Source organism: Archocentrus centrarchus, chromosome 1, assembly GCF_007364275.1.
Source record: "Archocentrus centrarchus isolate MPI-CPG fArcCen1 chromosome 1, fArcCen1, whole genome shotgun sequence".
NCBI classification, from domain to species: Eukaryota; Metazoa; Chordata; class Actinopteri; order Cichliformes; family Cichlidae; genus Archocentrus; species Archocentrus centrarchus.
Window position 1 is genome coordinate 36,631,945 of NC_044346.1, and position 22,928 is coordinate 36,654,872.

A 22,928-nucleotide genomic window follows, 5' to 3' on the forward strand; every position below is an offset into this window, starting at 1 on the left:
ATCATTAACATGCTGATTACAGGTCTGGGCGTCTTAAAATAACACATACACACTGGGGCCATGGATCAATACTTGCATGCTGGGGTAATGATGGGTCTGCCTGCCCTGCACAGATGAGAGAGATGATGCATTTACGCAGGATGGGCTCGATGGAGGGAGATGCAGTGAGAGGAGAGCGGAGAAGGAGGGGCGAGTATCTGAAAAAGAGTGAGGCAGAGAGATGAAGACAGATGAATGAAGAGCAATGACGTTGGAGATTTAGAGGGAGGCTGAAAGTCTGTTTAATCTGGTATAAAAGCACAGTTTACACCAGGGCAGCGAGAGTGACCACACACATGTATAAACAAAGCGAAGACATGGAAACAGAAACCACAGCACAAAGTTTTTGTTGCGTTAAATAAAAATCAGCCTGCTGTGAGATGAGCTGAAGGAGGACAAGAGAGGGAGAGAAATAAGGCAGATGCATTGTTGAGGTCTTTGCGGGATTAGTATATCTGTCTTTTGTCGTCCCTCATGATTTCTGCCCAGAGGCAGAGCAGCGAACAAACACACTCGTACACAAGCCAGCCGTAGACTGTCCGTTTACAGTGTGCATTGACAGAACAATCGGTCGGGTCCTTTAGGAAGTAAAAGCACCAAATAATACTGGAAAATATGAGTGAAGTACAGTTTGCACTGGATTTATATATAGCACTATCCATCTGCTACAACCGTAGTATGAAAGCTGGATGCAGACTGCTTTAAACCTGCTTTCTTTTTATGGCCAGCAGGGGGCGACTTCTGTGGTTGCAAAAACTTCCAGTTTGCCTCTGGGAAAATGGACCCTGGCTGCCTTTGCTTTGACCTTTGTAAATATTTTCCTGAAAAGTTTGTGGGCGCAGTCACTTATTATGAGACAGAGAGTCCATATTTGCACCAATAAGTGAGAAATAGCTGCTAGCAGGAGTTGCGGGATGATGTGAATACTTGCAAACACTGAAGTCCTACCGCTCATTACCTCCCACCATAGACTGTACATAAAAGACGGACCAGTGCAACTGCACTTTAAACCTACATTCCTACTAAAGACAAGCAGGAAGCGATTTCTGTAGTTGCACATTGAACCCATCACAGCATGCGGGGGCAGCAAAGTGGAGACAGGCAGCACTTAAACACCTCAATATTCCAGTCTGAGGGTTCTTCCCCCCCCCGGTTCTAGATGATTTTCAATCCATTTCAGCCCATCCAGCGGTGGAAATCCAATTTTTTTTCCCAGTACATGCTAGTCCGGGGAATCGAACCAGCATCCTTTCAGTCATAATCTCTCAGAAACCCCTCTTCTTCTTCTGTAGGCCACCACTCCCTCCCTCTCAGCACATTAGCTATGATATACAATAACAATAACTGCATGAGTTGGTAAAGCTGTTAAGTTGAATTTATTAGCACATTTTTAACTTATTTAACGGATACATTTTTCCTTTTGGAACGTAACTTCCGCAGACCTGTGCAGGTCCAGTGGAAGAACAAAAGACTGTATATAAAAGATGGCTCTGATAAGCGAAGGAACTGCCTGTGGGGGGGGGGTTCCTGTGATTGTAAACAGACGCCCAGTCCCGTCCTCAATAAACACTTTTCTGACTATTTTAATCACTAGTTTCAAGTCTTCTTTAATAAAACATTATTTAAATCTAGTAACTTTTGCTTCCATGCTGAGTAAAATGGATGACGGACTCTTTAGAGGTCAGTCCGCCCCTCACTTGTGGTATTCTGTTTAAAAGCAAAACAAAGATGGCCAAAAACATCAACTCTAACACCGCGGTGTCTCCTTCCATTTATTTATTTTACACCTAGTGTGAATGTGGCATTAACCTGTAAGAAGCCTTATTTTGATGACAGGTCAGGCTGCACTGTCAGTGCTTTTTTTCCTCAGGTACAGCGTTGGCGTAAACAAAATAAGAGCAGAAAACACTGTTTTGCAGGTATACTAATTCCTCCACTTGGCAACCTATCATAAAGGAAGTAAATTATCTCTTTGCTCACTTGCACCGTGCAAAGTGTGAGCGCGTGTTTTGTGTTTTCTCACACATGCTAGGATCTTGCATTTGTTTCCCGCGTGCACGCGCGCCGGATTGGACTTTGTTCTTTCCAGGTCTGGTGGAGAGGTGTGTGTGTTTAAGCAGTGTAAACACACGCGTGTGTGCACAGACAGCGTCAAAGAATCACAGCAGCGAGACAACAGCCGTCTACTACTGCACGACCCAGTTATGCACGCAGAAAAATTAGACGGAGGATGGGAACAACAATCTTTCACTCAGGCACCATCCTGCTGGTGTTTCAACAGGTGATATTATAATAGGGGGTGCCTCCTCTAAACTCATTGGAGTATGATCTGGTTTCTGGGCCTTTAATTAGCCTGAAGGACAGAACAGTATTGGTATATTTTCACTTATATAGACAAACGAGGTAAATCCCTTCTTAACAGCTGTTATAATATTTGTACTCAGGAACTTTTTTAGCTCCCAGTCGGACAGCTTTCTGCTATTTTGTCACTTGGTCATGAATATAACCTTCAGATCTCACTAAAGCCACATGATTTTTGTCTCTTTGGGAGAGCTCTTATAAAATAAAAAAGTGTTGATAATGTACACTTTGTCTTTTGTGCGTTGGTAGTTTGGCCTTACTTTGGTCTCCATGTCTTTGTTTTGTTTTTTTGTTATGCTTGGCTTTATGATTTTCACAGCCTTGTAGTGATTTGCTTCCTTGGTTAGGTCTCCCCTGAGAATAAAATAAAGTTTAAATACATTTTATAAAAAAAAAGTAGAGTGTGAGTAGAAGAAGAAGAGGAGCTTGGATATAAAAGACGCCAGGAGGAAGGGATGCGGAGACGGGTGTCGTGACTCAAGTTAGTGGGATGTGCTCTCTTGTGGCCATCAATCTGCATGACTAAGGACATCTGGAGCACAGAGCGCACACACACACGCACACACACACCAGTTTAATGGGTTCATTCCACCTAGAAAGACACACACACATCATTCAGCGTGTCCTCTGGTCAACGCATACTCCTTCAGACCGATGCAGCCAGTGAGATTCTGGTGTCGCTGCCAAGTAGCCATCAGGGCCCCTCCGCTCGCTGCCACAGTGATCTGTTGTTACCATAGCAGCCTCTCTCCCTTGCTGGAGTCCATGCCCCCCCCCACCCCCACCCCCAAATTCAGTGGCTCCACTGTAGAAAAACTGGTGAAAAAGAGAGGGGAGAAAACTGTCGTTCCTGCTACGAGAGCATCCATAAATCTACGTGCGTGCATGTGTGTGTGTGTTTTTGTGCGTGTGCATGTGCACCAGTCTGCCCTCACGACAGGCTCTGGCGGAGGCAGAAGCCGACTGGGTTTTGACACAGCCAATCGTACTCTCGCCTTCTGTGGCACATCGCCCGACTGAGCCAATCAGAGGAGATCCCGTGAAGCGCACGCAGATATACACATACCGTACACTTCCACGCTCGAGGACAGACAAATACTAACCTGACATACTTTTTTTTTTTTGGCTGCAGATGTCATCCTCAGCACCAAGCATAGGTGGAAACTTGCCACCTGTCTCTCTGATCTCTCTCAGTCTGTTCTTGCATGTCAGTGTCTTTTAGTCGTCTTTCCTTTCTGCTCGTTTGCTCCGTTTCCTCCTCTCCGTCCCCGTCTTTTGTCTCACTGTCTCTCGCCTCCTTCTCACTCGGCGTGTTTGATGTTGCCCATGTTGCCTTGCTCGCTCTTTTGTTGCCGAGTCCTCAGAGGACAGGTGTTGGACACAATCTGTCCCTATCTCCCTCTTTCTCTTGCACATATACACACAGAAACCTGCACACACTTAGACACACATACACACACATACACAGCTGTCAGGCCCCTCCTGGTGACCATCTGGCCATGAAGCCAGGAGTCCCCCCCCCTGCTCACTCTTTCTTTCACTTCTCTTTTTTGCTCTTGTACTAATCTTTTCTTATGTAGCTGCAGGCTGAACTCCTATTGGATTTTCTCCCCCATGTAGCATGATAATAACAATATAATAGACAATGACAGTCCACCTTACAAGGTGACCAACAGATCAGAGAAATTAGCAGCCGCAGGCGGAAATATAACAACAGAAATGTCCGTCCCAAACTGAGTCACTGTCAATATGGACTTCCAGTCTGATATTTCTACGTTCCTACATTAAGTCAGCTTCACAGTGCGCGCTCAGCCCAGAGTGGTGAACCCAGGTTTGTGTATTTGTGTATTTCTTTATTACAGACAGAAACTTTGGGCAGGCTTTCACCAGCACGAACACAGTGTGTCAGTTTGCTGACCAGTATTGTAAAAGCAGCAGCAGGTTTTACCGTCAGTAAAGATCACTTAAGTAATTTGGATGAACTCTGTGCCGCAGTTAAACTTTGTCTTTCCCTTTAAAGTCTGAATCAGAACTGGACAACTTCCTGGTCTTAAATAAGAGCTTAGACAACCAACAGCTGGGTCATCTAGTTTCCAGTTCTGTATTAAATTTTACGTGTTGAAATAACTCAAATCCTAATATTTCCTTAAACATAACCATATAAACTCCATATAGAAAGGCCCGGGCCAAGGTGGATTCAAACCCAGACCTTCTAGCTGTGAGGCAGCAGTGCTAACCTCCACGCCACCATGTGAAGTTTGCATGTTCTCCCTGTGTCTGCGTCTCCGGTCCCCCCCAGCACCACCACACTGTCCAAAGACATGTAGTTACTGGGGTCAGGTTAACTGGTGATTCTAAATTGCCCATAGGTGGGAATGTGAGTGTGTCTGTCTCTCTGTGTTAGCCCTGCGACAAACCGGCAACCCGTACAGGTGAACCCCGCCTCTCGCACCTATCACAGCTGGGATAGGCTCCAGCCACCCCCCCCCCCCCCCCCCCCCCCCCCCACAACCCTGAACCGGATAAGTTGAAAAGGATGGATGGATGGATGGATATCCATATAGTTTTAGTGCCTCAACCTACAGAAAAGTTCAAAACCAAAGCAAAATGAAGTGGTGGGTGCAACAGGATTTGAACCATCATCGTTAGTGTGATTTCCACCTAAGACGGACTTTTGTCGGCTTTCGTTCTTCTTGAAGTTGCAAATCAAGACGCTGCAGTATGAGCAGAGGTTTCTTTAGTTGAGCAGATGCTCCTCTTTTGAACTGTAGCTACAGCTGCCATCGTCGCTATGGCACTGAAATCTTAAGATGGTTTACGATGTTTTTATTGCGATGCTTAGTGGTTTCACGGAGTGTGCAAACGCCATCTGAAATAAAGCAGCAGAATCTTCTCTTGTGACTGCTGAATGTACGGTGTCCTAAAGCACGACCCAGCCCCCGATGACCCCCGATCTTTTCCTGTTATGCATTTACAGCTACTTCTTCTTTTTGAATTCACTGGAAGAGAGAAACTGTACTGCTAACTAGTATGTTGACGGTTGACTTGCTTAGGCTACATCACCGGCTCGACGTAGATTCAATGCAGAACTCTATAAATTAAGCTCGAGTCGGTGCTGTCGAGAATCGCTAAGAATTTACTAGGATATAATAAAACTGGAAATATTTTTTCCTTTTAGGTTTTGTTGGGAATTTTTTATGTCATAAAATTTGCTAATTTTCCAAAGTCTGGTGCTTTATTATAGCCAACATTGTCTTCCTTCGTTGGCACTGTTTGACTAATTGCCCTTTCAAAGCAGCAGGTCATGCCCGAAACACCTCACCAGGAGGCGTCCTGGTCAGATGTCTGTACCACCTCGACTGAGAAATAGAGGCTCTATTTTGAAACCCTCTCAAATGACCATCCTTACTCTAAGGCTGAGCCCAGACACCCTTTGGAGGAAACTCGTTTCTGCTGCAGTCTTATTCTTTCAGTCTTCTGCCCAGAGCTACTGACCAAAGGCGAGGGCAGGAACGTAGATGCACCTGTAAATTGCTTTGCTTTCATGCCCAGCTCTCCTCACCACAACAGACCAGTACAACATGTGCACTACTCTGCCTGCGCTTCACACGCAGTTGCAAACCACCCCAGTGCGAGCTGGAGCTCACCGCCTGATGAAGACAAGAGAACTGCATCATCCCCAAAATGCAGAGATGAGATCCTGAGACCACTGAATGTGACGCCCTCCACCTCTTGGCTGTAAAAGTTGTGGCCAGAATCTTTGAGAGACCATTGATTGCAACTCAGAGTTAAGTATCTTGCCCAAGGATATTTTGGCATGCAGACTGGAGCAACCAGGGATCGAACCACCAACCTTCCAATTAGTAGATGATCTGCTCTACCTCCTATGGTGCAGGAAGGTACAGGAAGCAGGAGCAAGTGAAACCATCTAAAGCAAAACACACAAATTTGCCTCGTGTTATGCTCAGGGCGTGCTGGCATGTGACAGGAGGAGCAAACAGTTTCCACCTTCCTGTCTGTGTTTCAGGAGCAAACACCTTTTTTTTTTCCAAGTCGATTTTCCAGCCGAGCGTAGCACGGGCACATCAGCAGGTGGAGGGGTCATTCCCAGGAGGGTCATCGCTTGTTGGATTAGGGCTCGCAGTGTAGCAGGATCAGCTCTCCTTATCACGTGCTTCATGGCCCACAGCTGTCTCAGGTAGATCTGATGACATCTCCAACATTCTGATAACTCAGAGTCTGGGAAGTTCCCCGTCCACACGAGTACCCCCACCTCCCGTTATCCTGTCGGTTGCTTTAATTTAGGATCCGAGGCAGTTTCATTAAAACCGCATAGACAGAATTCAGTGCTTTTGACTGGGGTCCCCAAAAATTACAAACGCTAATCAAAGCTGAAATAGAAAACAGTCATGTGACATCATTAGGAACAAGTTGATTATCAAAGGCATAAAAAATGAGAATGATAGAAAAAAAAACACCTTTGAGATATGAAAAAACTGTACCTCTGGGGTCTGCACGGACTCCAGTTGGTAGGATGAGGGTTGAAGATGATTTTTATAAAGGTAATTGTTCAACAGTTGGTGCTTATAAACTCAGTAATTTCATGTGAGCAATCATCTCAACAGTTTTTTTTTTTTTAATTGTCTCTCTTGTCAGTGTCCCACTGAGCTGCACAACAATAATTTCATCATCACACGCAAAAATATCTCCCTAATTATGCCATTATGCACTGTTTAGTTTCGTCTGCTTCTTTCTCCCGTTTCTCCTGTTGTTCGTCGCTGCTGGTTGGACCCATGTTGTTGAATAAGAGAGGGGAAGGGGAGGAAGAAGGGAGGGGGACAGAGAGTAGAAAGAGAGGGGGTGGATCTGTTGATTTACTAAAGACTCAAACACGACCAGTCTCCCCTCCCACACACCCACACTTCCTCCCTCTCCTCACCTCTCCCATTCTCTCTCTCTCTCTCTCTCTCTCTGGGTCTCTCTCTCTCGCCCCCCCACCCCCTCCTGGCGTGATGGTACAGCTCCAGAAACAGGAAGGAGCCGCAGCTCTATAAATAGAGAGGAGCTGCTCAGCCAGGAACCACACACAAACACACACACACACACACACACACACACACACACACACAGTTTCCCCTCTCTCATCCCCTCATTTTCTCTCTCTCGCTCTCTCAGTGTTGCTTCCCTGCTCTCGCTCTTTGCCCTCTTTCTTACTTACTTTATCTTGAAAATGTAAACACACACACACACACACACACACACACACGCACACTTCCAGAGATGCACACAGTCCTTGACTCAGAAGATAATTAGTCATGCGTTCAATGCTAATGGTTTGTAAAAATGTTTGTTAGCACACACGCGGCTCCTTGGCCTTCCTCGTTTTTATTTTTTTTCCCCTTCCTGTCCCTCCTCTCTCACTCCTCTCGCACGCTCGCACATATTCGGGTCTGTGTTATTGAGTCAGTGGGGTCGTGGGGGTGGAGGGTGGAAGATGGGGAAGGAAAAAGTGATGGTTTTCTGTGGCCTCTGGGTTTTTATGTCAGGTCAGCAGGTTTGAAAGTGCTGATGACACATGTGCACGCACATACACTCTGCTGTTTCTGTCTGCACACGCACACACACATACACACACGTACATCAGTATATGACAAACACCTGCTATAAGCTACACCGCAGGTGTGTTTATGGCATGTGTTGTGATCTTTTTTTAAGATTACATCTCAGAGTTTTCTCAAGTCAAAGTCAGAAATGTGGCATTTTAGCTATAGACAGTATAAAAAGATGGACGTGGAAGTGCCTTAAACATCTATTCTTTTAACGACCACCAGGGGGCGATAGCTGTGGTTTTCAGAAAGACTTGTAGGTCCTGTGGAAGTCTATGGAAAAATGGCCCTCTGCCCTGAAGCCTGTGAACACTTTCCTGATGATTTTACGGGCTCAGTCACACATTTCAGGCCATATTGAGTAAAACGTAAATTCTGAGGGATCCTGAGAGAACCGTTAATCATCCTTCAGCAGGTTCATCTCTGGAGTTTTTAGTTTTATCTTGTTTTTCTAGTCATTGGAGGCCTAAATCATAGTTAACATTCAAATGTAATCAATCATCCAGCCCTGGGTCAACACCCAGGCTCCTCAAACCACCCCTGAGCACCAAACACTGGCATGATGGGAGAGACCACTGCTGTCGGGGTGCGCCTTTGCCCTGAGGGGAGGTGTGCTTGTTCTGCAACAACGTGTTGGTGGTTTTAATGTCGTGGCTGATCCTTTTTAAATGTTTAGCTGTCAAAGGCAAGTTTCTCCAGTTGAAAGCCTGTTGAGTATCTAGCCTGACAGTGTTGCGTATCATTTTAATTTTTGCTGGCTGATAAAGAAGCATTAGTTACATCTGTGAATGTATGTAGGATATTGAAGCTAGTGGTGGTGAAAGTGGATTAATTTGAAAGTACTTGGAAAAAAAAGAAAAGAAAGAAGGTGTTTAGAGGAGTGTGTGTGTGTCTGTGTGTGAGTGTATTGAAATCAGGGGTGTAGAGGTCCCCCGTGTACAGGAGGCAGACTGGCAGGCGCTTTCTCACACATACACCCTTTTCTGGGACGGCGGCCAAATGTTTCTTTTGTTTGTACCTTCCTCTTGTCACTTGGAGTTTTCTGTCCTTCACTCCCACAGACTCTTTGTTTTTGTCCATCTAATGCTCTGATTTTTGGGATCTGGTTGGTAAAAAGCCAAGGACAGTGTGTCTAAAAAGGTTCATATAAGGAATGAATGTGAAGGGTTAGAAGGTGAGAACTGTAGAAGTGTTCATCTGGTGAGGAACCCCAAACCAGTGTTTCACACTCAAAACGGACTCTTTCCCTGAATGGGATTGCACTTTTCCTACATTTCTATTCATTTTGCAAACTGGCGCCATGAACATGTTTTCCAAAGCGGCATGAGACACCAGATCCTGAAACTGCTCCTTTATGGACCGTATCTTCACTCCGGTCCAGAACCAAGTCCAAGTCTCTCAAGTATCGACAGGTGCTTTCAGCCAAGAAAAGCCCCCAGATATCAGGATATTTCACATTAAAGCGCTCCTGAATGCTTTCAGTGTCTTGCTCAAGGACACTTAAGCGGGATGGATGCTTGCTGACGTGTGCTTGAACCAGTGTCCTTGACTGGAAGGGAAGAGTGCCACATACTCCTGCCTGTTTTCACCCATTCCTGTTGTTTTCCCTGAAATGCAGCAGAAAGACTGAATCATGGAAGCTAACCTCCACAGTCCGTACAGATGGAGGGGTTTCAGACACTGATGGCAACCTCTCAGTCTTGCTGTGAGCCAAAATCAGACCCTCTTTCCACTTTGCCTCTGGTCACGTATAGAAAATGAATAAAGGGGACTGTGCAGTATCACAGCAAACACTACCTTCTCCATGGCAGCTGCTCCCGGTTTCTTTTAAAAGCAGCCAGCCAGGAAACCATTGAAGTCATCTGTCACTTTTCTATAGAGGATATGAGGATCAATAGAAGTGTAGCTGTGCTGCAGCTTGTGTGAAAAACTCGACATACATCTCACAAACAAGTGAGGTAACAAATGCCTTTTCTTTGTCTGCGCCTTTGTGTCTCCTTCACATTGTTCCTGGTGAAATAATACCAACAAATACATTTTACAAATAATAAACTTGCAGTTGGTCCCTGAACACAGCCTGAGACTGCGTAAACGTTAGAACAGTGGTTCCAAAATGGTCCAGGTGTGTTTACCATTCATTATTATTGCAATCTAAAACTGCACAGAACCTAATGAGCTTAAACTCCCCTCCAAAAGTACTGGAACGGTGAGGCCGGTCCCTTTATTTTTATTGTACACTGAAAACATCTAAATTTGACTTCAAAAGATGAATATGACACAAAAGATCAACATCTCAGCTTTTCTTTCCAGGTGTTCACATCTGGATCTGATACACGGTTCAGAAGGTAGCACCTTTTGTCTGAAGTCACTCATTCTTCTTGTGAGCAAATGTGACTGACAGGTGTGTTTTTGTTGCCCAGGTGTGTCCCGTTACATTGATCATTCAAAAGTAAATAGCGCTGAATGTGTGCGCTCAGTTTCAGGTTTGGGTTTTTCCTGTGGAGACTCTGCATTTATAGTTGGAGGAGAAAAGCTGAGAGAAGATGGAAAAATCAACCGGAGCCGTTGCACAAACATTAGCCACAGCCAGTACGACCGTTTGGAACATCCCGAAGTAGAAAGTCGTCAAAGGTGTGCTAAGTAACAGATGTGGAACAGGTAGACCGAGGGAAACAACAGCAGCTGATGACAGAAACATTGTAAGTGCTGTAAAGAAAGACCCTCAAAGAGCCTCCAGAGCGCAGGAGTGACGGTGTCACAATCTACTGTTCGCAGAAGACTTCATGAATGAAGTACAGAGGCTTCATCAGAAGATTAGCAAGAAGAGGAGTGAAGGCCAGGCTGGGATGTGCAAAGAAGTACAGAGACAGAGATCCTTCATCATGCAGCAAAGTAATGACCAAAAACACACAACAGAGGAGTTCATCAGGGCAGGAAGTGGAAGGCTTTAGACTGGCTCTGTCAATCTTCAGGCTTAAACTGTAGACAGCATTTTAGTTGCTAAAGAGGAGATTGAAGGGAGTAACCCCCCCCCCAAAACAAACAACAGCCTGCAGATGCTGCAGTGAAAGCTGGAAAAACATCACAAAAGAAGAATGTAAAGGTCACAGGTCACAGGCTCAATGCAGTTGTTACAAGCAAAGGATTTGCAACTCAATATGAAGTCTTATTCACTTCAATCTATTTTAAGTTTATCTGTTCCAATACTTTTAGAGTGTAGATAGTGACTCCACCCACTGGTTAGTGCAGTCCAACTATGAAGTCTTCAGCAGAGTCGCCCCCTGCTGGTTATTTTTTAAGTGCAGATTTCATTTACCGCCACTTTGGTTTCATGTTTCAGATGCAGGAGCTACGTGCATCTTTCATAGCATATATGGTAGGCACTCATTTACCTGAAATATTACATTAAAAGCCAGAAAACACTAAAAACTGAAACTGCAATTAAAGCACAAAAAACAATGTGAAAGCTGTCACCAGCCCTGAGTCAGCAGTTTATCAGGAGAAGTTGGGAAACACGGTGGCAACGACGCCGAGTCTGAGCCTGTCAAATAAAAACCCTGTTCAATATTCACTGGAGGTCACCCCTCACCCCAAACTGGTTTCAGAGGACTTCAATAGTTGTGCAAGTCCTTCTGAAATACAAGCTTTTTATATTTTAAAACAATAAATATTAGAATATCACAACCATCCTTAATCCGATCCACAGACTACGAGAAACTTTGTTGAACTGCACTAAATCGTCTACTAAGGGGATGAAGGTAAAATATAGTGGAGCTTTCAGCAAAGAAAATCCGCGGTCCCTTCATCGGACGGCGCAATTAACATAAGGATTAACGACACGTCACATGTAATAAAAAGCCTTTTAAAGTGAATTAAATGCAGGTCCGCTTGCCCTCTGGTTCGCCTCGGCTACAAAGTGTTTGAAAACCACTGTAACAGCAGCCTTTTAGACAGGTGATGGTTTGAAATTGGTGGTTACAGGCTTTTAGCCATCCGCCCATCATCACCACCACACACACACACACACACACACACACACACACTCTTCCTTATTAAAGACCTGTTTGATTTAATTGACTCATTTCACAGTCTAGTGGGCCAGACCAGGAACAACCACACTCACACAAACACACCTGGTGTGTGTGGCACTTGCACACTTGCCCACACCAGGAAACAAGTGAAATTTAAATTATGGCTCATACTCGTGTGTCTGTTTGTTTAAATGGGTACAGAAATGTAACTACTTGAATATACTCGACTCACAGGGTGTGACCTCACTGTACCGAGCCTTCATCTTTGATCACAGACAATGGCTCCGTCTCAGGCAGGTGTACTCTCTTTTTGTATGTTAAATTGGAATCACTGATAATGATAACAATCAAAGAATGATGGAGTCTTGTGGGCTGGCTGCTCCCCAAATCTGCACTGCTGTGCTTTTAACGTTAGTATGAAAAAAGAAAAGAAAACCTCCGCGTGCTCCTTTGTGCTCTGGACTCTGAGCCGCTGAGTTCATGGATCAGACACACTGACAAGAAAATCATTAGGTGTGCTAGTGGAAGGTTTGAGTCACTCAAATACTGTAATTTTTACTATAAAATAATCTAAGAGCTAGCAAAAATAAAGGTTATTCTTTTACTTTCTGTCTAACCAGCTGAGTGTTAAATCGGCACACAGCCTGGTGCGTTTGCGGGGCAGGTTTGCGGTAGTTACTGCTGATTCCTTACAGCCAAAAGGTTCCGGCTGAGCCTGGGACTTTCTGTGTGGAGGTTGTACATATAATAAAGTGCTGGATAAATACGTGCAAAAACAAAGCTCTTAGTCTGTATGCATCATGGAGACTCATGCAGTCTATCGGAGTGAAATCTCGCAGATAATTGGGGGGGACTGCTAAACAGCATGTGGTCTCTTGGTGTTCCCGCAAATAGGACTGTGTATATAGGGGGCGGGGCCATCGAGGCCCGAAAAGTGATGCAAATACAGAAATGCCTCAAACCTGCATTCTCTCTAATGACCAGCAGAGGGCGACCCCCGTGGCTGCAAAAAGAAGTCGGATTGTATAGAAGTCTATGAGAAAATGACCCTGCTGCTCACTTGATTTATGACCTCATGAAACATTTTCCTGACGAATTTTTGGTCTCAGTTGCCATTTCAAGTCTTATTTAATACTCCGGGATCTTAATTTTGTTATTTGTGGTCCCATTTATAGTAAAATAGACCACAAGGCAGCGCCTGGGTACCCAATAGGGAAGTCTTAACAGTTTCTCAGGCAGCTTTAGACATTTAGTCTTCAGAACCAAGATGTTAAATGGCCAGAATAGCCAAGTCGAGGGTCCAAAAGAGGACTTCACAAACCAGTGGGTGACATCACGGGGAGTACGTCCATCATTTTGTGCAGTCTGTGGCAGGAACAGGTAAGAAAAGCGGGAGTGGAGGATGAACTGACTTGCAAAGGAAGGTGTGAGGAACAGCTTCGTGGCATTGATGAAATGTGTTGCAGTTATTTTTCACAGAAGATGCCACTGTTATATATCTTTTTGTTAGGTGTATCTTCAGTGGTGGTTAGTAGTAGTAGTAATACGGTGTTCTCAGGCTGTGGGAGTCTCATTTTATAGATAAATGATTTCACGTTTTTTTTTTCTCCCCTCATATTATGAGATATGGAGATCGATGCCTCCACACGTAGTTTGCGATGTGAAATAAATACCCTGAACATAAATACTCCTGAAGCATCTCGACAGACTCGTTCCTTTAATGTTGAGATTTGAATTTGATGTGATGCTTAACTTTTCAAGAGAGTGAGCCGAAGAAAGGAAGTAAGGGAGGGAGGGAGGGAGGGAAGGCAGGGTGTCGGAGAGTGAGTAAGTGAGCGAGAGGAGGAGGAAAAAGGAGGAAGAAGAAGAAGAAGAAGAAGACGGAGGATGCAGCGCACAAAGCACCAGAGCAGCAGGTTGCTATAACAACAGCACCTTAGTGGCTCCATCTCTGTCTCTCTTCTCTGCCTCCCTCTCCCTCTCTGATCACCCTCTCATCGTTTGCTCCCCGCTGTCATTTGGCGCGCTATGCCTTTCCATCAAGCCACCTATTTCCCCACCACCAACACCACCACCCCACCCCACCCCCACCTCCTTCTCTGCTTCACCCTCCCTCCTCCTCCTCTTCATCTTCAGGATCTGGTAGCTCCTCCGCTCAAAGGAAAAAGACCATCTGCCTGACAAATAAATCCCTTCTTCCTCCTTGCGAGTGTGTGCGTCTCTTCCTTTCACCTTTGTCTCTCCTCGCTTTTGTCGTTCTCCCCGTGTCTGCTGTGGGAGCAGGCAGAGGAGCAGTCAGCAGGTGTTTATGTCAAAGGATACACGGAGCGACGCAGGAGGCGAAACAAGCGGCGCGCTCTCACCTCTTTTTCCTCTCGCTCTCCTGCCTTTGCTCTTTTATTTATTTATTTGTTTTAAACTCCAATGCTCTTTTCTTCCCTCCAGCTCTCGCTAAGCACTCCAGCTTGATTAAACTACTTCAAAATTCTTTGTCTGTGAGTCTCGATGTCATCTCTCTTTCTCTCTCTGTCTCTCCCGGCCCGGATTCTTTCTCTCGCGCTCCCCTCGTTCCTCTCGATTCAGTCCGCTGCAAAGGTATTTCATGGCCGTGGCTGTCAGAAAGAAACGTCAGGTTCTGCGTAATTCAGAGGTTTAATTAGGTTGTTGATGCTGCTAAAATGAAACTACTTATCTACAGTTAATATAAAGTATTTTGCACCGGCTCACAGTTTTGTCATCTATCCTTTCACGTTCCCTTGGGTGGCGGCGGCGGCAACGTGCTGACTCACGGTACCAAGCAGGCAGGACCACAGTCCTGTGGTCTGGACTCCTTTTTTTTTGTTTTGTTGTTTTCTTTGTTTCTTTCTCCAGATTCACAATTTTATTAAGAAGGTTAATGGTATTTTTTTTATAGGTGGGTGTGTATTTAAAACCTGTGTGTGTGCGCCTGTGTGGGAGGGTGCTACAGTTCACACCACCTGGATAATTATGGGAGTTTTTATAGGTGGGCTTTGAAAGACGAGTCTGTTATTATCAACATGAGTCACTGGCATTTAGGGAAAGCCTGTAACACACACACACACACACACACACACACACACACACACACACACACACACAGAGGAGGCCTGAATTATTTACACCCATTGATTGCAGGACCACACACACAAACACACACTTGGTGAAACTGTGTCGTGACAGTAGAGATGTGTGTTTTCCTGTTTTTTGTTCCTCAGTTGTTGCTTTACTGGCTATAAGAGATCAAGATACACACACACACACACACACACACACACAGTAGTTTCTTTTTTGACTGCCAATAGTAATACTGTTTATCGTGTCATAAAGATGATTATGCTGACTGTCAGTCAATGTGGAGAACAGAAGAGGAACCTCCAGCCAAACACACACACGCACATTCACACACCAGTAAACCAAGAAAGTCAAAAAAAGATGATTTGTGTGCTTTTTGTTGTTTGTGTGTGTGTGTGTGTGTGTGTGTGTGTGTGTGTGTGTGTGTGTGTGTGTGTGTGTGTGTGTGTGTTCCTGCCAGCTTGAATGGGTCCACCTCCAGGTCAGAATACAATCTGAATATATTTTGTCTGTTGTTCCATCTGAATAACAAAGAGCTAAGCACGCATTTGCACACATACACATATTGGTGGTGCTTTCAGTGTGTGTGTGTGTGTGTGTGTGTGTGTGTGTGTCTCTTTCACGTGCGACAGCAGACACTGTGGATTTTACAAAATATTTTGCAGCCTCTGAGCTGAGGAGGCTGTTTGAAATGTAGATGTGCAGGAGACACATTGTGTATGAAGGAGCTGCCATCACTGTGTGGTTGTGAGTCTTTGCATCTTGGTATGTTTGTTCAAGCAGTTTACAGCTTTTCTACACTTTGATTATGAGCACTAAATAAAAGTGCTAGTGTACTGTGTGAATGTAGCTGTTTTCTATATTAACCCTAATGGGCGATGACCCGGACCCTAATCCAAAGCTGTCAGATTGTCATTTTTATTGTTTTGTAGTTTTTTATTTCCCCCCAAATATTGGCAATCAGGTGACACAAAGTAATTATTCTAAAGGGAATGGTTACTTTTCAACACAGGAAGTGATTCAGCAACCAGAGACTGCAGAAATTCAATAATACTCAACAACGGGCGAAATAACTGCTGGCTAAACGGCCTCAGGCTGAACTTTTCTCAAGCCCAAGCTGAAGGATTGAAGTGACGGGTTTCAAAAACTTTTACTGGAAAACAAATGAAAATGTAGTTTTAGCCGTGGTGCCGCTGCCTAAAGCTTTGGGCCATGCCTGTATCAGCTGTAGAGACGTGGGCGTTCTCTTCAAAATAAAGGAGCCAATCAGCTCTCAGTTTCTGATGCTTAAAGAAACAATAAACTTAAAAAGAATTCAGCCGCACTGTCTCAAGAGTTCATGACTCGGGAACTGTTTTCTTTATTTGTCCACATCAGCCAACCAAGCACGCTCCACAGGTAGATTCAGTACTTCCTCGTGACAACTTTTGTGGATTTATTTTAGCGGCGACTTCTGGAAAGAGTCGTTGCTGCTGAGATTTTGAGATGTAATTCAAAGGAGACAGACACCCTCTCTATTTTTAAGATTAGACTTAAAACTTTGCCTTTTAATCAAGTTTATAGTTAGGGCTGGATCAGGTGACCCTGAACCCTCCCTTAGTTATGCTAAGGGACAACCCCCATTCACACCTTTGTTTCAGTGACCTCAGTAGGTCACATGAAACAATGGAGCGAAGTCCTATATTGGTTTCATCTGAAACCACTGATTGAAATGACCCACGCCTCCTTTCACACCTTGGCACATGTGATTATGCACATGAACAATAGAGGGTCATAACCACCTCCAGGAGACTACGCCCACAGGGGTTTAAATACCTGGGTCTCTCCATCATTTGGCTGAGAACTGAAGAAGCCTTTCAGATGAGAGGTGAAACAAAAAGAAGTCCAGTCGCCTTTTTTCCAAGCTCCAGAGACCACTGAATTGAATTAAATTCCACTGTGTTCAAGTGATTCCTGATTCAAGAGAAGCAAACATCTCCACAATTGTGTAACTCGCAACAAAATAGTCTGGATGCATGAACAGCAGAGGTCGGAGGGATAACGTGGAAATTTGATTTGGGTTTGGACTCTCCCTCCAGGACTGTAAAAGTAATATTTATAGCATTCATTCTCAGTACATGCAATTAAAAGTAAAACCATGACTAAAAAAAGATCATCTTTTTGATTGAATCCTACACTATTTCTAAGGTTCGTGTGGGAGCGTGAAATTTGTACCCTGGGAACCTTTCATAAATGAGGTCCCTGCTTCCCATTCGTCATTTTAATAGCATCAGCTATTTTTCTGCCAACTTCATTAGGGTTTGAAATTAACAGGAGTTGGGGGTAAAATTGAGATTAAGAGTTTATTAAATTGCACAGAAACCCAAGTTTTTAATGCTCTTTGCCTCTTTTTTCACGGCAATTTGAATGTTGTACAGTTCTTATTGTTTACTCGCGTCCATGTCGTGGTCGCTCGCCTGCAAAGGCGGTGAATATATGAATATATGCAGCTTTGATTCAAACGTGTGGCTGTCACCTTTGACATCTCTTAAAAAAGGTGTCAGAGAAGCAAAACCATCGTCCTACCAAAGCAGATACATTTTCCCACCACCATACTTCATATTTTCAGTGATACAAGTATCACTGCTGCACTGAGCTGAAAGCCCTCTATCATCAGTCACAGCCACTTGTTAGCTAACTGTAAAACTACCCCCTGCTGACGATTATACAGCAGTTTCCCCGTCAGCGCTGCTCCATAAGATTATCTTTTTTTTTTTAACTGTACCCACTCAAAAAGCACATTTTCCTTGTGTGAAAACTGCTGCTCTGCATTGATAAACTGGTGGGATTTTTAGGTTTTCTGCCCCTTCCTTTGTCGCAGCTCTTTCCAGCCATGAGTCGGTTTGTGTGCTGTCCCGCCGTACGTCCTCTCCTCTCCCTCCCAGGTCTATGACAGTGATTACACCAACTGCCAGACAGCGTTTGTTTGCACCCTGTTGTTATCTTGTGCCACAGCACAGGTAGTGAGACACACAGTGATGATGGCTTCCTATAATAAGGTTAAGAATAAGACGCAGGGCTGATGCTGATAATGAGTCAAATACTACAGATGTTTCTTTACCGCCTCAGAGAAATGGATGCTGGTATTGGTTATCGAGAGGGCTGCTAGTCTTCTCGCCTTTCCCCCCATTTTACTTTAAACTTTTGTTTGGGATTAAAGTTTTCAGTGTTCCTGAGAGGCCAGGGGATGCTACAGGGTTTAGGACCCACGTCACAGGGTTGTTCAGGTTAGCTGTCAAGAATGTGATTTTACTGAAGGAGGTGTGTCTAAAATAGATAAAACTGTCCCCCCCCCAAAAAAAACAAGAAAACGCCAAGCACCGTAAACACTGTATATAAAAGATGGAGGCACTGTGGCATCACCCATTGGTGTTAGCTTATTTGGATGAGAGGGTGGAATAGAAATAATGCGTATTAACATAAAAAGTAAAATATTAGAATCAAAGCTATTATATCGAGCTGAAACTAAGCTAAAAATAAAACTAGGTGTGCAAAAACCTTATAGTCAGTTAAAATAAAAACTAGACATTTGCAAAAAAAAAAAATACTAATATTGTGTGCTCACAAAACTGAAATAAAATAAGCATATAGAGAAAATGTCTTTAGCTGTAGTTTCTGTCACTTTGTTGTCATCACATCCCACCTGATGAGATGCTGCTGAATGTGTTTATTGAGACTGTGAATAAAAAAAAATGCTGTGTTTTAATAACTATTCTGACCTGCTTAAATCTGCCCTGATAACCACCCTCTATTCTTTAATAATTAATAAGACTGAACCTAAACAACAAAATAAAAATGAAAACTTTTAGGAAAACACAAAACAGTCACTAACAACTTGAACTAACTCATCAAACGTGAAGCGCAGACTGTACCACACAGTGAGCTGTAATATTTGTCAGATAAATTAAAATTGCTCTAAAAGTCAAAAAAGGTCCAGCAGAGCGGTTTAGTTCACTCAGAGGCCCGATCGTCTGCAGCCCCGATGCCATCACGCATTCTGGTTACTGTCTGTCAGTAAAAGCCGGATGGTTTTTTTTTTTTCCTTCGGGCACAAAACCGCCATGATTTCCTAAAAGAAATTCAGATTTTTTCAGTTTCACCTCAGTTCATCAAATAATCTGCGGCCCAGTGAAGGCAGCAGCATTTCTGAATCATTTTCATATGTTTTTTTTCTTGGTATGAAAGAGTTTTAACTCACATTTGTCGATGCACTGTGGAGTTCCTCTCGCTGACATTGGTTTTAAGAAGTGTTCATGAGCCCGTGCAGTGACAAAATCATCTCTTTTTATGGCAGTACGCCCCCGGGGGGGCCCAAAGATCACAGTACTGTTTTCCAGCTCAGTCCCTTGCACGTGGAGATTTCTCTGAATCTTTTAATGATATTATTTCTTTTCTCTTTTCCTTTTTGTGTTCTCTTTAAATTGAAAAACAGAGTGTTGATCCCATCTCCATCTTTGCTCCTCAAACAGGCTCCTCCTCCTTTCACACCCCGTCGTGTCACTGACCCGTTTCCAGTTACTCGATTTAGTTGTGAGATTTATTTTTTTTAAGCAGCATTAAAGAACTTTTCCACTCTTCCCTTCTTCCTTTCCTAACCTCTGTGAAATCTGCTGTTGGCAATTAGCACATATTTTTTTAAAAACAATAAATAGTTTCATAGTTTTTGTTTACTTTGTACTATATTTTAGAAACACAGGCTTTAACTGATTCATAAATTACTCATTTTTAGTAGCTTTTTTTGGAAAAAGGGTCGATTTGAAATCCGTTCCTAAACATCGTATCGTAGTCCCGTCTCCTGCTTGACCGAAGAGCAGTTGCAGAGAGCAAACAGCACATTAATTTTCACTCACAGCCCCGTCACCACCACCACCACCGCCGTTTATACAGCACTGTCATCATGACAAATTGCGTGAGTAAATGTAGGAACGCTGTGATAATTTACTTAACTTTAATTTCTGCGTGTGAACTGAATGCTCATTATCTTGTTCTGTTTCAGAAAGAGCACTTAGAACAATTTTGGACACGGCTTTGCGCTCTCGGCTGCTTTTTCTTTCTTTGTCCCTCTAAGTGCCCTGAACTGTTGTCTCGCTTACATTATTTTTGTAGCAGAAAGATGACTTTAATAATCGGGCGAGTTTCTGCCATTATCATTATTGTGATAAAAATGACAATAAATCCGCAGTTTAAAGTTGATATTTAAAAAGAATTTCTTCTCGGGCGAATGCTGGGAGACGTGCCCTGGAGCGCTCCTGCAGGATTCACGATTTCCTCGGATTTGAAGGAATGGGGAACGTGGCCTGAAACATCTCTGGCCCGTACACCTAATTTTAGAATGAACCCAGGCTTAGCGTGCAATTGATTTGTCTTGGTGATATTTTGATCTTCAGCACATTTACTTCCTTCCCTCCTTCTCGTGTTGGTTCTCTGTGTGTGGAGAGGAAGAAGCCTGTTGTCTTATTGATTTTTGTATTTCATGTTGTTTTCATGATTAGCACCCTGAAGACCACAGAAAGGTTCCTGTAATTAACAAGTCCCGTCTCCGGTGGCCTCTGGCTTTAAAGGAGACTCTACTGTGCTCATTTCTCACTTTATATTTTTATTCTTGCACTCGAGTAGCTTTGCATGAATCAGCGGTGCAGCTCCTGGGTCTGTCCACTGTCTGAAATAAGCCATCTTAGTGTATGGGTAGCATGATGTAGCAAGAATCACAATCATAAGGGATGATGGCTTTGCTTTCTGAACCTGGATTGATTTATACAGAACATAGCTGTATGCTAATGCTACACTCCCATGGCTTCAAGATAATTTGTTAAAGTGGATTTGTTGTTCCAGCTCCATATTTGCATTGTTGACTCTGTTAGAGGAGCTTTGCATGATTCACAGTTCGTCGTCAGTCCCTCACTTCATCTACTGACTGAAATAAGCCATTTAAAGCTATCTTTCCTTTGATTGGCTGCCTCTCAGAAACAGAAGGTTTAAAAAGCAGTTGGTTGGAGCTTCTTTGCCTGAGATGACCAGATTAACACGTCTCACGGACATCATGCAGGTCCAAGAGTAGAAAAAGTCTTGTTAGAGCAGTCAAAGCTTTTGGCTCACATGTGCATACACTGACCTTTTGATTTGATACCACTGCGGTAGTATTTTTATACAAAAGTACATAAGAAAAGCATAATTTGTCCTCTTTACCATCTTTCATTTCTGTTTCAGCTCCAGGAGACTGTAAAGAGAAAACTGGACAGCGCACGATCGCCCCTCAACGGAGACCAGAACGGGATCTGTGATGGAGGCAGCTACTCGCCGACCACCAAGCGGGTACGGAAGGAGGGCTCCGGTGGTTTGGACTCGCTAACAGGACTCCCTAACAACAACAATAACAACAATGTGCCGCCCATCTCTCCACTGCATCACCAAATGGACATTAAGCCCTTACTCGGTGGGCCCAACACTTCTGCCGGAAACAACACTACAAACAGCAACGGGAACCATGTAGGCCGGACATCGGACGAGCTGGGGAAGAACGGCGGCAGCCATCTCCCGGACATGAAACTGAATGGCTCACTGGACTTGGAGGACAGCTTCGGCCTCCTCAAGGACTTGAAACAGGAGCCCCTGGACGACGGGGGTGGGATGGAGTCATCTGATCCCCAGTCTCTGTCCAATCAGAACAAGCTGTTCTCTGACATTAACCTCAACGACCAGGAGTGGCAGGAGCTGATCGATGAGCTGGCCAATACTGTGCCAGAGGACGACATGCACGACCTCTTCAACGAGGACTTTGAGGACAAAAAAGAGGCCGAGTTCGGCAGGCCGGCAAACAATCAGACACCGGGCCCGCAGGAAGCAGCTGGGAATACGTCGACACCCGGAGGGGGGGCAGCACCAGCAGCAGGAGCAGCAGCACTGCCTCCTCCTCCTCCTCAGCCTCCACAGGGAGGCCCGCAGGTTCCCATGGGTTCACCACAGGTCAGTATTAAGAAAGTCAACATGATGTCCACTGGAAGGGATATTTATCCCAAACTCATAATCTAAGTTATGACTAGTTTAGGTGAATCAGTCTTCTATGTTTAGAACATTTAGACATATTTCTATATGTCTCTCTCTCTGTTATCTCTGAAGATATAATTATAGCTCTTAGAGCTGCACTCACTGGCACCAAATTCAAAGCCTGTGCTCTTTTAAGATTTCTTTACTGATTCAGCTGTTTGATTCATTTGATTTGAATCTAAACTGGTTTTAAATGGCTAATGTGTGAATGAAACCATTAATTATGTGAACAAGAAGAAACAAACCAGCTTTCTGAATGAACGAGGGTATTGATATCTTTAAGTTTCATAACTTACCCGTGAAGTATTTTGGTCCTAAACAAGCAGCTTCTAACAAAAACATAAAAAGTAAAGAGATCTTTTGCAGATATCTGCAGTGTGTTAAGCCTCGATTATACTTTCTGCATCCTCGAGTCCGCTCGGGTCCACTCAGATCCAAGTGACGTAAATTTTGTAATCAGCTGGATGGCCTGTTCTTTGACACTGTAAGGTAAATTCTGCACGGGGATCCGTGCGGATGACCACATGCCTGTTTTGGGGGTTTTTGTGATGTTTTTTTCTGTGGAGAACTCAAATTTTGATGCACTTCAAGCAGACTTCTAGAAGTATAACAGCAATGGAGAATAATCAAGCCATTAACATCCTGGGATCTTTTGCAAACTAGTGTCACTCCGCAATTTCCAAATATTTCATCCAGTTAGCCTGTAAAAATACTG

The 22,928-nt window shown here is 44.0% G+C and overlaps 1 protein-coding gene across 1 annotated transcript in view; it reads left to right on the plus strand.

Annotated features, from left to right (window-relative positions):
* maml3 (mastermind-like transcriptional coactivator 3) overlaps positions 1–22,928 on the plus strand; it is a 131,681-nt gene that overhangs the window by 43,419 nt on the left and 65,334 nt on the right. The window contains exon 2 of the mRNA XM_030743756.1: positions 21,377–22,132. Coding sequence (XP_030599616.1) covers positions 21,377–22,132 — 756 coding nt within the window. The remainder of the gene's footprint in view (positions 1–21,376; positions 22,133–22,928) is intronic.